Raw genomic sequence first — 13808 nt, forward strand, 5'->3', positions numbered from 1 at the left:
TGTGTGTGCTATCAGTGATCCCGGGAATAGCACTATACACACGTATCTTGCCTTTATTAAAAGGTAGGGTGTTACAGAATGGTATCAGAGCATAGTGTTGCCTGTAGGATCGAGACCCTAGGATTTGGAAACCATAGGATAAAATTTATTTGAGTTATAATTATGAAAATCTTAATTCTTCACTTATCTATTCATTTGATTCTTTTCTAACCTTGCCTCACTTTTCGAAAAATAGATGGAGCATCACCTGCGTATGGAGATGAACAACTGTGACCTGACCAAGCAAATCCTCCAGGAGAACAATCTGAAGTATTATGAGCTGAAGGAACAGAGGGATGAACTAGATGCTGAGGTTGTTCAACTCAAGGCGGACAATGAAAAGCTACAGGATGAGACCTTCAAACAGCAGGCGATAATCTTGGCACTACAGGCGCAGTGCGCGCATCTAGTCAAAAAGATACCGCCATCGCCACCTCATCCAGCTACTCAGGAGGCGCCGACTGTTGAGGGGAACGACTTGAAGAGGAAAGCAAGCGAGGAAGGAAGCCCACTATCTTGCTATGGGGCCGTCAAGAGGCGTTAGAAGACCCCTTTAGAATTTTAGAACTCTCATTACGCTCTTATGTATTGTCCTACTACTTGATGTAAGGCAGTACCGTATATCTTAGTCGTATTTTCGAAACTCGATAAGTTGAAGAAAAGTTTAAATTTCTATCTTTTTCAGTGTTTTTGTTTGGATGTGTGCCTTGTTTGTGCATGGGTAGGAAACTTTACTTCCTAGATCTTTCTGTCTTGTTTCTTATCTATGCTAAAACTGTATCAGATGCCGCCAAGACGTGACCCAACTCAGGATGCACTGAATCAGATGATGACAGCTCAGGCACAGCTCATGCAGTTGATCACCCAGTTCATCCAAACCGCCCAAAACAACAACAACAATCCACCACCACCACCACCTCCACCACCGCCGCCACCTCCACCACCACCACCCCCAGTGGATAGACTCGCCAGATTTCTGAGACTCCGACCAGCTAAGTTCTCTAGTGCCACTGAACCTATTGTAGCTGATGACTGGTTGCGCTCTGTCAACAAGGACTTAGTCACCTGCGAGTGCACAGAGGCTGAGAAGATTAGGTTCACCGCTCACCTGCTGGAAGGACCTGCTGCGATGTGGTGGGAGACTTATCAACTCACCCATCCCATAGATGACTTGGACTGGGAAACCTTCAAGGAGGGATTTCGTACTGCCCACATCTCCTCGGGCATTATGAATCTCAAGAGAGATGAATTCCGCAGTCTGAGACAGGGAGGGAGAACCCTGAAGGAATACATGGATGACTTCTGTACCTTGGCGAGGTATGCCCCTGAGGACATCGACACTGATGCTAAGAGGAAGGAGAAGTTCCTCAATGGACTTAAGGGTGAACTGAAGATTCCATTGTCGGTAGCTTACGCACCCAGTTACCAGTCCCTACTTGATCAAGCCATCACCCTGGACAACAATATCAAGAAGGAGGAGAACCGCAAGAGGAAGTTTAGCAATAAGAGTCACACTGAGCCATTCCACAAGAAGCACCATTCTTCTGATGGGAATGGAAGTCGCAACTCCCCCAAGCATAATGGTCATTTCGGTAAAGGGAACGGCAACAACTACAATGGTCATGGGCACAATGAAGGATTCAAGGGAGACCATTCCAATGGAAATCAAAATGGAAACAATGGCCGTCACAATGGAGGTAACGGACACCACAATGGAAACAATGGCCAGCACCGCCACAATTCAAGGGACTTGTCCCATATCACCTGCTTCAAGTGTAACAAGACCGGACACTTTGCCAATGACTGTCCGGAGAATGAGCCTGTCGATGCCGCCAAACCCAATTCATTCCAGAAGGGACAGGCGAACCACCTGTATGTGGAGGAAGTGGTGAATGAACCTAGCACTGCGATGGGTATGTCTTCACTCAACTCGTTACAGCATTAGTTTTAATTGATAGTGGCGCATCGCATTCATTCATATCAATGGTTCGATTTACATCCCAATTGCATATTGGTGAAATTAGGCTAAACATTTTAAGGGGGTTAGCCTAGATCAGATACTCAGGGTAAAGGAATACTCGCGCCAGTACTATATAGTTCTGTTCAGTGGAGTCCCCATAGTGAGGAAGAGGCCGCTTGGGAAGATGAAGGAAATCTTCAAGAATATCACCCACACCTATTTGCTAGCCTTTTCGAAGCCCGAGGACGTGCTTCATCTTAAGGGGGTTAGTCTGTAACATCCCAGGTTTTTCAAAAATCAAAAACTTGCATGCATTCATGTCATTTTTGCATTTGTTTGTTCACATAAAATTTTAAGCACAGATATGGCACAACCACAGCTACATATCCTATTTGCAAAGGTCCTAATTATGTACCATGCTCTTTTGGTTCAAAACTTTGTTCACTATTGTTTAAATCAAAGCCCTAATTTTTACAAAATTTTAGAAACTGGTTTGGGTCTATTTCGATTCCTAAATCAAAAGTTATGAAGGAAACAGTAAAAGAAAAAAAAGAGAAAACAATAAGAACAAAAAAAAAAAGGAAAAACGGATCGGACCGGCCAAGATGGGCCAGCCCGACCGCACGGCCCACTTCGGCGGGAGAAACGGCCCGCTGCGCCGCCGAACCGCCTCTGCCCTCTCCTCTCGCTGACGGGTGGGACCGCCTGACAGCGGGGCCCACGTCGTCTTCCTCCCGTGTCCGAGCCGGACACTGCCGCCGCCGCCCGCCTTGACCTAGATCGGCGCAGCTAAATCGCCACCGTCCGCGCCACCTCGACGTCCGTGCCCTCCCCCTATATAAACCCCGGGACCCCGTCCTCTTTTTCCCCCAAACCGTGCCGCCCCTAGCGCCGCCAATCGACGGCGATTGCTCGCCGAAGTACCGCTCCAGCCGCCGCCCCCGGCCACCCTAGCCCGCCTTTGTCCGCGCCGCCGCCACCAAACTCGCTGCCGCGCCGAGCCGCACGCCGTAGCACCCCCCGCCGCTGCCGGAGACCGCCGTAACGCCGCCCCCGTCGTCTACTGCCGCCCCGCCGCCATTGCCGCCGGCCAGGTAAGCCCCTGCCGTTTTCCTTTTTATTTTTTTCTTTTCTTTTCTTTTCGTCCGTTAGATCTGAATCCAGAGGCTCAGATTAGAGCCCCGTACCGAACCGGTACGGGCCAATCAGGATGCGCCGCGTGGCGCCTAGTCAGCCGGGCCGGTCAGTTTTGGTCAAATCGTTTTTAAATTCGAATTTAAAAGTCAGATTACGTGTATAACTTGTAAAATCGATATAAAATCGTACACTGGGCCAAATTTAATGTTTTTGTACTTTCTGGAATCCTCAGAACATGTACTTCAACTTGGTATAGGAGTTGTACAACTTTGATACGTGCACAAACTTGCTTTAGTAAAATCTATCCGAATCAGTATTTCGAAGATAATTCAAATTCTATAAATCGTTTTCGAATAATTCTAATTGCACTACTTTTGTATTACTGTAACCTATCCAGGGAGGTCAATCTCATATTTTTACAATACATAATGCTTGTAGTAGCTATTTATTAAGATTGTATATGTTAAGTAGGTACTCGGTTAACGATTTTTCTAAATCAAATTTAATGTCTAGAATATTTTGTTAACATGACACATATCAGAGGGCTCATAATGCAACACTTATACACCACCTCTTTTGTGAAATTAAATTGTTGCATAGCATGCTTGCATACATGTCTATGATTGTTCATATCGAATGTTGTTTGATTTTGTTGTTGTTGTTGAATGGTGTGTTTATGTTGTGCTATATTTTATGTTATAGTTCGTACGGAGAGGCACGTATTTTGATTAAGAGAAGTGAACGCGCTTCGACTTCCAAAAAGGCAAGTGACACTCAATTACCTACCTATTTTGTTAAGCATTAGTGTTTTTTCTTAAATTAGAATGCATGGTAGGAATTTTGTTTTCCAAAATTATGCTATGCTTATCAATCCTGGTAGTGTGTAGCCACCCTTGAACCATTGCTAGTATTCTTAGTATGCCTAGCAATAACAAAATGCCACTGCTGTTTTGATTATTTTGGATTGTGAGAATTGAGAATTAAAATTAACAACCTTAATGAATCACCTGGGTGGATTGATTGTGTGGTGGGCGGCTGCTCAGGGCTCCGGTCCCTGGGGATGGACCAGTGGACGGGTGGGTGCCTGAGAGCGCGCAGTTGAATAGTGGTTGCCCTAGACTGCACCTCTGGTTTTCACCAGGGGATCGTGCGGGGGTTTATTATCTGTAATGGTTCTAAGCCTGTGAGTTTCACTTGTGGATGGCCACCCAGGATTAAAGAGATTACTATGTCGTCCATGTTTTAGATAGCTTCCAGTGCAGCCTTATGGTATTATGGGCTCTGCCGGGATTAAGTAAGTTGTGAGGCCAAACTTGTTGCTAGACATGATGATGGGGCTTGCAACCCAACGGGAACGGGTCTAGCTGGTTATGGTCGAAGCCTCCTTCTGAAAGATCTTGTCTCATTTCTTCTCTTGGGAAGGGTGGGTCGTAAGGTGAAAGTGCACAACCTCTCGACAGTTAAACCTAAGATCTTAGCCGTGTCCCCGGTTATGGACAATTTGAGCTTCTAGGCAGGGAATGTACGGAGGAATCTCATCATCTTTTATGAATGTATTTAAAATTTTGTATCAACCTTTGAAAACTCATGGGAGATGTAACCATGTGATTATTCTAAAACCCATGGAGGATTTATCCATGGTGTGATTTCATAATGTCATTCAAAGATTTTCAAAATGTTTTGTTTTAAATAAAATGTAGGATAAAATTGGCTTTATGCAAATTTGCCTAAACTCCACTTGCCAAATATCATGTAGATAGTCATGCCCAAAACTGCCACCATATAAGTGTCATTTGCCAGTACATCATTGTACTGACCTCCATTCGTGGGGCTGCATATTCAAACGTGCAGGATTTTCTGAGGAGAAGTACGTGGTAGGATCTCGAGTCTACATTCCAACATGACTGCCTGTGGCACATGAAGAAGATGAAGGCTCATTGATGATTTACTTTCCGCTGTGTTTATTCTGAGCTAGTCCATGTGACTATGCAATTTGTAAGGTTTTATTGTACCCTCTGGATCAACGATGTAGTAATTTGATACTATTGCAATGATTACTATATTTTGTAATGTGTGTGCTATCAGTGATCCCGGGAATAGCACTATACACACGTATCTTGCCTTTATTAAAAGGTAGGGTGCTACACAGCATTGGCGATGGTGGCACGGGGATCCCCCTGTTCAAATGCCACCTGAGCATCAACGAGACATCGCGGTGCCGGCAGGGATCGGCCTCCGCCCACCGTCGCTGCTACTCGTGCACGGGCACGTAGCGCCTGTTGCGGCCCTGTTGTTGTGGAGGCTGCTGGACCACCGGTGCGGCATCGGCTTCAGGCCCAACGAAATCTACCGTCTGTGGCGGTAACGGAAGATTCCTAGGATGCGCGGGGTTCCGGCGTGGCGACTGGTAGACGAGCCCGCCTCGGCATTGTTGGCGGTCTTCTTGAACCAGTTCGGCATCTTCATCGATGGGTGTTGACTTTTGTTAAGCAATGGCGATGGTGGGGGGGTGAGTGGCAGGGGTACGGCTGACGGGCGCATGGCCAGCTAAAGTAGCCATGTCCATCAATGCACGCGCATTATCCCAACACCTTTGGCATCAATGCAGGCGCAGAAGCTTGGGGGGCGGCAGTGGTCAGCGGTGGCTTTGATGGCATGGTTGTTCGCTTCCACGCGGGTCCTGGCACACGTGGGAGGACACGCATGCTGTTCGCGCAACGTCCTCATCAGTTCCCCTAGTTTGGTGGCGGATGGGTTGCCGTGAATGTTTGGGTCACGTTACTGGAGCGTGCGCAAGAGGTCCATTTATCCGTGCGGATCATTTCGAACACGGCAGGATGAGATGGGTTGGCCCGCTAGATGCCCTTATAGTACGGTTCAGCTTACTTAGTGCTCGTTGGAAAAAAAACTAGTAGTGTTGAAGAACGAATATTGTAGCATTGGAAGGGGACTAACGGTTAGGAGTCTTGCCAAATTAATGCCATCGATCAGCATTTGTAAGGCAACAATTAACGTCCACATAACGTGGCGAGAACCTATCTTTATCTCTTCGCGAAAAAAAAAAGTTTTACAGTTCAAATCCATCCCAAACTCCGCCGTGAAATTCTCTCATCTAGAGCGTGTTAACCGCACATCACACGGTCCATGAAGCATATATCCGAGCACACAGGAGTTCCCCCCTACTTCCTCCTCCCTCATCGAAATCTACTTTCCCCGTTCTAGGGTTCGCTCAACAGCACGCCGCCTCTTAGTATCTGCCAACAAAAGATTTCGTATTCTGATTTCCGAGAGATGTCAAGCTCCGCCTCAGGGAAGAACGTTGAAATCGAAGGAAGATTTGTGCTATTCGATGTCGGAGCCAATATTCCGTATTTCATATCCGATCACTTTAGAATGGGGAAGTGGACATGGTATTGCCACCGCTCTTCTTTGCTTCTATTTTTGTCTGTAGATGTTGTCTTGAGCAAATTCCTTTGGCGGAAACACTTTTGATTGCATAACTAGGTAGTTATACTCCATTCAAGGACTCAAACCTTGTTTCCGACAAAAGATGCTACACTAGTATTTGTTTTTGTATCACCGTATTTTGAAATAATGACATGGTTTCTCAATATATATCTGAATTCTGAAGGCAACTGTCGGTGCTCCAAGCGGATGGAAGCCAGAAGCGTACTCACGTGACGCTCTGTCTGTCCCAGCCAAATAGCACACATGTCGCCGCTTCCGTTTCCTTGAAAGTTATATGTTTTCCAAAAAATCATCCGGTCGTTGTTATTAACTTTCCAGGTAAAATTTCTTAATATACTACTTCCTTCAGTTTAAAATAATTGACTAAAAATAAATATTTTTAAGCAAATATTTATATTTATTTTTAGGCAAATATTTTAAACCGGAGGGACTACATGTCTTTGTGAAGTTTACCCAAGATATGTTAATACTTGTTGGGAGTTCTAGAATCTCAAACCTTGTTTATCATGCATATCGCTACCATTATTGTTGTTATCATATCGTATAGGAGTACTTCTCCACATGCATGTGTGCCTTCAAATTAATTGCCCAAAAGTGGATATATCTAGACATGTTTTAGTGTGTAGATACATCCATTTTTAGGCAATTATTTTCAACCGGAGAGAGTACATACAACATAAACCCATATGGTGGTAATATGAAGTGTTTCCGTATTTATTGATGTACTTATCTCTGATATACTTCGCAGAGTTGCTGACAAGTAAACCCCATATGCAGGAGTGCATGACGTGTCTTATGATCATGATCAAACATGGACAGTGAAGGATGCATGCACTTCTACACGATTCTTGGTTGAGGTCGAGTTCGTCAACATTAAAACGGTATTTGGACTGGTGTTCTCCTTTAATCTTTCCCTCTCCCTTTGTTTATAAGATGATGGAAGGTTTGCAAACTTACAAAGCCTCTGGTCCCTAATCCCTCACACCATTACAAAAGTCGAGGTTGTTCTGTCAACTTCTATATATGGCATACTTTATTGGCTTCTCAAGTGTCAAAACTCAAAAGTCACCAAAATGGCTGAAAAGAGCACAACACTATCACCCATACTGCATTAGTGTAGACGGTTCTCACATTTGAGATACTATCTAGTAAAAAGTTGAGCGATCAGAACTTTTGTATGTCAGTCAAGAGACTAGAAATGAACAACTTTGTTGCTTCCCGTGCAAGAGACTGTAAAGCTTAATGCCAACAATAGATAAAAAAAAAAGGAAAGATAGAATAATGAAGATAGGCACGGTTATTTGGAATATAGTGTGGCCTTTAGGAGGAATTCATGCAATTTAGAGATTGATTGAGTCACGCAACAATTAGAATGAACACACAGCCCTTGAGTTTTGTAAAATAGGAACACGGATGCCAACCCCCATCATAGGAAAGATTAGAGTTAAGGCTGCAAACCAGCCATCTCCGGGGCAAAACACTTGAGTTCCATCACGACGCAAGAGTAGTAGTGGTTTTGTAATTTATCGACCTTATGAGTCTTATTTGTACGTTCTTTTTAATTACTGACATAAGGCGAAGTCTTTGCCTTTGTTTCGAGAAAAATAATATGGACGGATAAATCATTTGCCATTTCATAGCGCACATGGTTAGGATATACAACCCGGTCAAGTATGTGTTTCCCTCGCCGTGTATGATGCAAAACAAAAATGTCATCACCGCTACTTGTTGCAAGTTGTAACAATGTGTATTTTTTTCTATTACAGTATGGCAGAGTGCAACCTTTTTGGCTCTCCATGTCCAGACCAATATGGAGAACCTCCACGGAGGCCCAGTCTGGTCTCGCGCGTATGCTGCAAGAAGGCATCCTCACAGACATCACCGTCAATGCCGTGGGCGGTAGCATCAGGGCTCACCGCGCCGTCCTAGCCGCGCGGTCACCGGTGTTCCTGAGCATGTTCTCGCACGATCTCAGGGAGAAGCAACTCTCCACGGTGGACATCTCCGACATGTCCATCGACGCTTGCCGGGCCTTCATTGGCTACCTCTACGGCGACGTGTCCGAGGAGGAGTTTCTAGCCCACAGGTGCGAGCTCCTCGCCGCCGGTGACAAGTACGGTGTTGGCGACCTGATGAAGGCGTGCAAGAAGAGCGTGCGGGACGATGTCTGCACAGAGAACCTGCTCGAGAGGCTGCAGTTGGCCCACACCTACGGGCTGTCGACGCTCAAGAAGACATGTGTGAAGCTACTCGTGGATTTCGGGAAGATGTATGAGATTCCAGAAGATTTTGCGGAGTTCGTCAAGTCTGGGGACCAGGAGCTCGTTGGTGAAATCATGGAAAAGATCGCAGTTTTCCGGGGCAGAATGTTTCCGCCCACGACCAGCAGCGTGATGGCGTCAACGTCAAGCCCAGCACCACCTCCAACTGCTGGATCATCTGCTTCCAATCCCGAGCCAGACAGGCCAGCTCTCCTTCGAAGGAGCACTCGACTCAAGATTCAAGATGCTCAAATTAACAAGTGACTGACCACTTGTTTGGGTGAACTGACCATGCTTTGGCCATGCTTGTTTCATGCCAAATTTGTCACATGCTCCCGCAAAAAAAATTTACACTTGCACTAAAACCATGGCCACAGTTCTTGTCACTAAATTGGAGATAGATGATTTTGATGGAAGTTTGCAAGAAAAATAAAATAGAGCGGACTAGGGTAGGAGTCTTGCCGAAATGTGATGGATAATCAAATCTAGTGCTTCCTACGTTTCAAAATAAGTGTTGCATATTTGTCTAGTATACTCGGGCTGCTTGCTATAAGGGGGACTAGTGATTGTTATGCGGGATGCATGTTAGTGCAACTAAGTGTACTCTTTGAACTTACTAGATTTAGAGGTGCGCCTTGGCGCACCATCCCGTCAATTTCACTCCGATTTACACTTTGTATAATAATGACAAAATTAGGTAGCTAAATGATAATACATTGTTAGATTTTACAAAACAAAGTCAATCAAATGAAATTAGGATAAAATAAACCAAATCATCAACCAAACTTGCTTATATACAATTAGAGAAATAGATGCATATATTATAATAATTAACACTCTGGTTTTTTCAAGAGCGATAAAATTAAGGAAAGAACAACAAAAGCAACATCTACAGGAGTCTATTTCAGAATGGTCTTTAGAAGTCACGGCGTAATTGCATTTACTGGGTAAACATAAAAATTATCAGGTGATTGAACGTAGTCAAACAACAAAATAGGTAAGGCCGGCGCGAGGCAGGTGCGGTGGCCGCATTCCGGCAAGGTCGTCTAGCTTATGTCAAGATAAGCTAATTAATAGCATCCCTATCGTTCTGATCGTTCTGAAGAATCATTCGGTTCACTAAAATTACAGCGATCCATTAGAAAAGCTGAACTGTTGGTTTTCCAAGTGTATTTCTCTGATTTTCCTTCACTATGTACACAGGGTACAAAAACACTGTTAAAAAGGAGAGATAACATCATTGTATTTGTGTTCTGTCATAAACTCCTCTAATTTTCCGTGACTTGATGCGTAATGATTAGACTGTAGCTTGCTGAACTCTTATTTTCTGTGACTTGTTGCAAGCTGATTAGACTGTAGCTAGCTAGCAGTGGGTCGTTTGTCCTAATTCTAATTAAGGATGGTATGTGAATCAGATTTTTTCAGAGAACTTAAAGGACACATAATTTAAGATCTGAACCTATCTGCTGAAGTTGGCCTGGGAAAAATTCACCGATGCTCATAACCTGAAAAGCATTCTCTGATTGGATATCAAATAGCTGCAGCAAACGCATATAGGAGAAATGCATGTACAAGCAACCCTATCAACCTATGAGCTCATCCATTTATTCAATTGCATAAGCAGCAGGTTCACTGGTTGACAATTTATTTGTGCTGCTAGCTGCATTGTAGCTGAAGTAGCATGTATTATGTGCAAAAAAATGCCAGCAGTATATCAGAAATCAGATTATAACCCAAACTACAGTATGATCTCGCATGGAATACCTCAGATTATAACACAGCATCAGCTGCAGTAACGATGTTTGACCAAAATGAACATAAAATTAATTATTTCCTTTCAGAAATTTACATTCACCAACAATTTGCCATTCACTTATTTCTCAATTTTGTATTCACCTACACATGCTAGTCAAGTTCGTCAGGATGTCGCGGCCGCCAACCTGGACAGGATGGTCTACCAAAACTTCGTTGCAGGCGAAATGGATCTCGTCCTAGGCTGTTGTTGCTAGGATATGATGTCCTCCTCCGGTAGTGTCTCCATCGCATAGCCTGGCAACATATCTACAAATGAAAAAAAAAAACGTAACCCGATCTCTTATTATCTGGACTAAAACATATGACAGACATAACTTCCTGACTGTTCTACCTCTATAAGCAGATTTTGTAATAATGTCGATTTGTGTGAGATGAGAATGAGAGCACCTCTTCATATTCCTTTCTTATAATTTCCTTCCACTGCATAAACTGATCTCTTAGCTTACTTTGGTTTTATTTCCAGATCAGCTACTGCAAAACTAAGTTCCTTCTCTATAACACAGTTTACTTCCTACTATTCTGAGAATTTTACTGAAGTTGTGTCGCACAATTGCCTCTTATCCGAAACATGTTTACGTAGCCTTACGCTAATCACCCGTGATGCACATAGTTCAGAAACAACATAGCACAATCAGAATTTACAATACATGATTCATCCATTTGTAGTAATGCCCCTTCAAGTAGCTGCTATATGTTACTGAACTTTCAAATATGATTTTTAAGGCTATAAAGATAACATACCTTGCCTTGCTCAGAAAACTTGTATAAGAGCAAAATGAAACAATAGTTACCAAACTATGTCACTTGCGTATAAGAGCAACTGAAGTAAGTCTTATTTGCACCATGCAACAACCATTCATTTTACCAGGTGATTTAGCTGCTTATATTGTGCATTTGATATAACATTAAGGAGTCATGGTTTGAATCATCAGTTTTACTATGAACTACAAATTCACTATGTTAGTCTCTACATAAAACTGGAAATGGAATATTGTCATTTCGCTCTATGCTTAGTAGCCACGGCACAGGAATACTTAATGGTAGGCAGGCCAAGGGAAAACAATTCGATTACCATCCTCAGAGACGCGGAGGACCGCGGAACACTGCAACACCTTGGTGACGGCGAGCACTGGCTTTGCTTGAATCTGCACATCCTCTGAAGCTGCCTTTTCCTGCAATCCAGCGGAAAAATTTATGCGCACAGGGCAAGATTTATTCAGCAGTACAATGCAAAGTTGGCATCTGCGGTGTAATATAGTACACAACAATGGGAGGGAAACCATCTCAAACTCCAGGGATTTTCTCCTAAACTAAATGAGCTGACTCCGCAAGCTTCTGTAAACTTTTATTCCGTGAATGAATGAGTGTTCTCCTCTAAAATAAAGAAACTTCTGGATGAAACAATTAGCAGCCAAAACAATAGTAAAATTATCAATTTGGATTTACGGCATGCTGAAATCCTTATTGAACTGGAGGTAATAAATCTAAAGGAAAGTATGTAACCTTTAGATGTGAAATTCATGTTGAGCTGTGTCATTGAGGTCCAAGGGCAGTGCTATTGAGGAGCTAATCCAAAGACTCGCGCAATAAGATTTTTTTGCTACTCATTAACTTTTAGACTAATTGGTCTAAAAAAACAGAATAAGAGGCGTGCGAACTATCATGGCGTATCACTCATTTGGCGATGATCCATTATTCAACATTGGAAGGGTTTGTAACTCCGTATATATAAATAGGTTATATCATATCATGGCATACCATCTCAAAGCAGCTTAATTCATCCAAATTCATCCAAGATTCTGCAACCATGAATATACTCATTTTCCGGTTAGTCTCACAATTGGCAGATTCCATAAAATTCAATGAGACCTTGCACTACTAACAAAGGAGTTTCAGTAATGAATGCCTAAAAATAATAGTAGTGCATATAATAGTTTTCAGTGGACCACACTCTTAGATATAGTATTTTTGTTTCAATGGAAGCCTGCTATGATCATTTTGGCAACATGTTATGATTATATAATTTCATAAGCAATTTTGGCAACATGTTATGATTGTATAATTTCATAAGCAATTTTACAAAGATATAAGAGCAGTATGTTTGACCTACATACAGTAACCCATGTTTCACCTATATATAGTGGACCACACTACTAACAAAGTCAATTAGCCCGTGGTACAGTAAACTGCTTAGCACACGGTAAAAAAAAATTGTGCCATACGTGCTGATTACAACCAAAAAGAATATGAAGCTCACAGGATAATGGATGTGAACCATACGGACTGCTAAAACAGTATTCAAGGACTTACCAAATTTCACCATAAGTGTACTGTATTGTGCAAGCAAATGGGTGCAGTCTGAACGGCTGGCATGAGAACACATCAATGCTTCAAGTAACATCTGTAAGTAGAAAAAAAAAATGAAGCGATAACGTTAATTAGTATATACCATGTGAATACTAAGAAACATAAGTTAATCATCTAAGCAATTAGCTAATTATAGTATGCTATAAAGCACAAATACTGGAGGTATATATGCAAAAAATACAAAGGAATGAAGTTATAAAGAAAACAGAGGTGGATTGTATTATTCTTTTTCAGATGAGCCAAATATTCATATAATTCTAGCTCTTCTGTTGTAGGAACACATAATTATAACACAAAACATCGGAATGCACAAATAAGTGATGGAAAGGGAAAGGTACTGACTTTTTAAAAGTGCTTGATTAGACTAAGGATGTATAGCTCTGAAAATTAGGCAAATTAGCACAATGCAGCCGTCAGCCATAGGCTCTAGTGATGCAACACAGTGACAGAAAAGCAACCTTTGAAAATAAGTTTTGCACCATACATAGTCATTCATTGAAGCAGTCAACCACAGGTCAACTAACCTTCCCATCAGATACAAAACATTAACTACAATAAATTAAATTAGCTGCAACAGCAGGATCAGCAAGACCTACCATGATGAATAGTAACCAGATGTGCAAGAAAAAACAAAATAGATCAATGCAAGTATTACACACATCTAGAGAAGCTCAAAGCCATCTTTTTTTGGTGAACAGAAAGCCATCTAATATAAATAGAGAAGGCACTCCTTAATGTACTCACCTGGAATGATTGTCTTC

At 42.7% G+C, this 13808-nt stretch overlaps 1 protein-coding gene across 1 annotated transcript; it reads left to right on the top strand.

Moving 5' to 3' along the window:
- Nucleotides 1-8378: 8378 nt before the first annotated feature.
- On the top strand, nt 8379-9281 carry LOC127329944 (BTB/POZ domain-containing protein At1g55760-like). Its single transcript, XM_051356340.2, has one exon. It carries the CDS (start codon nt 8401-8403, stop codon nt 9127-9129), a length of 729 nt encoding a protein of 242 aa, XP_051212300.1. The 5' UTR covers nt 8379-8400; the 3' UTR covers nt 9130-9281.
- Nucleotides 9282-13808: the final 4527 nt, after the last annotated feature.

The sequence above is a fragment of the Lolium perenne genome, chromosome 4, assembly GCF_019359855.2.
Source record: "Lolium perenne isolate Kyuss_39 chromosome 4, Kyuss_2.0, whole genome shotgun sequence".
Classification (NCBI taxonomy): domain Eukaryota; kingdom Viridiplantae; phylum Streptophyta; class Magnoliopsida; order Poales; family Poaceae; genus Lolium; species Lolium perenne.

What these genes read in the sequence shown, in the direction of transcription:
- LOC127329944 (XM_051356340.2), top strand. Translation starts at nt 8,401, where the DNA reads ATGTCCAGACCAATATGGAGAACCTCCACGGAGGCCCAGTCTGGTCTC.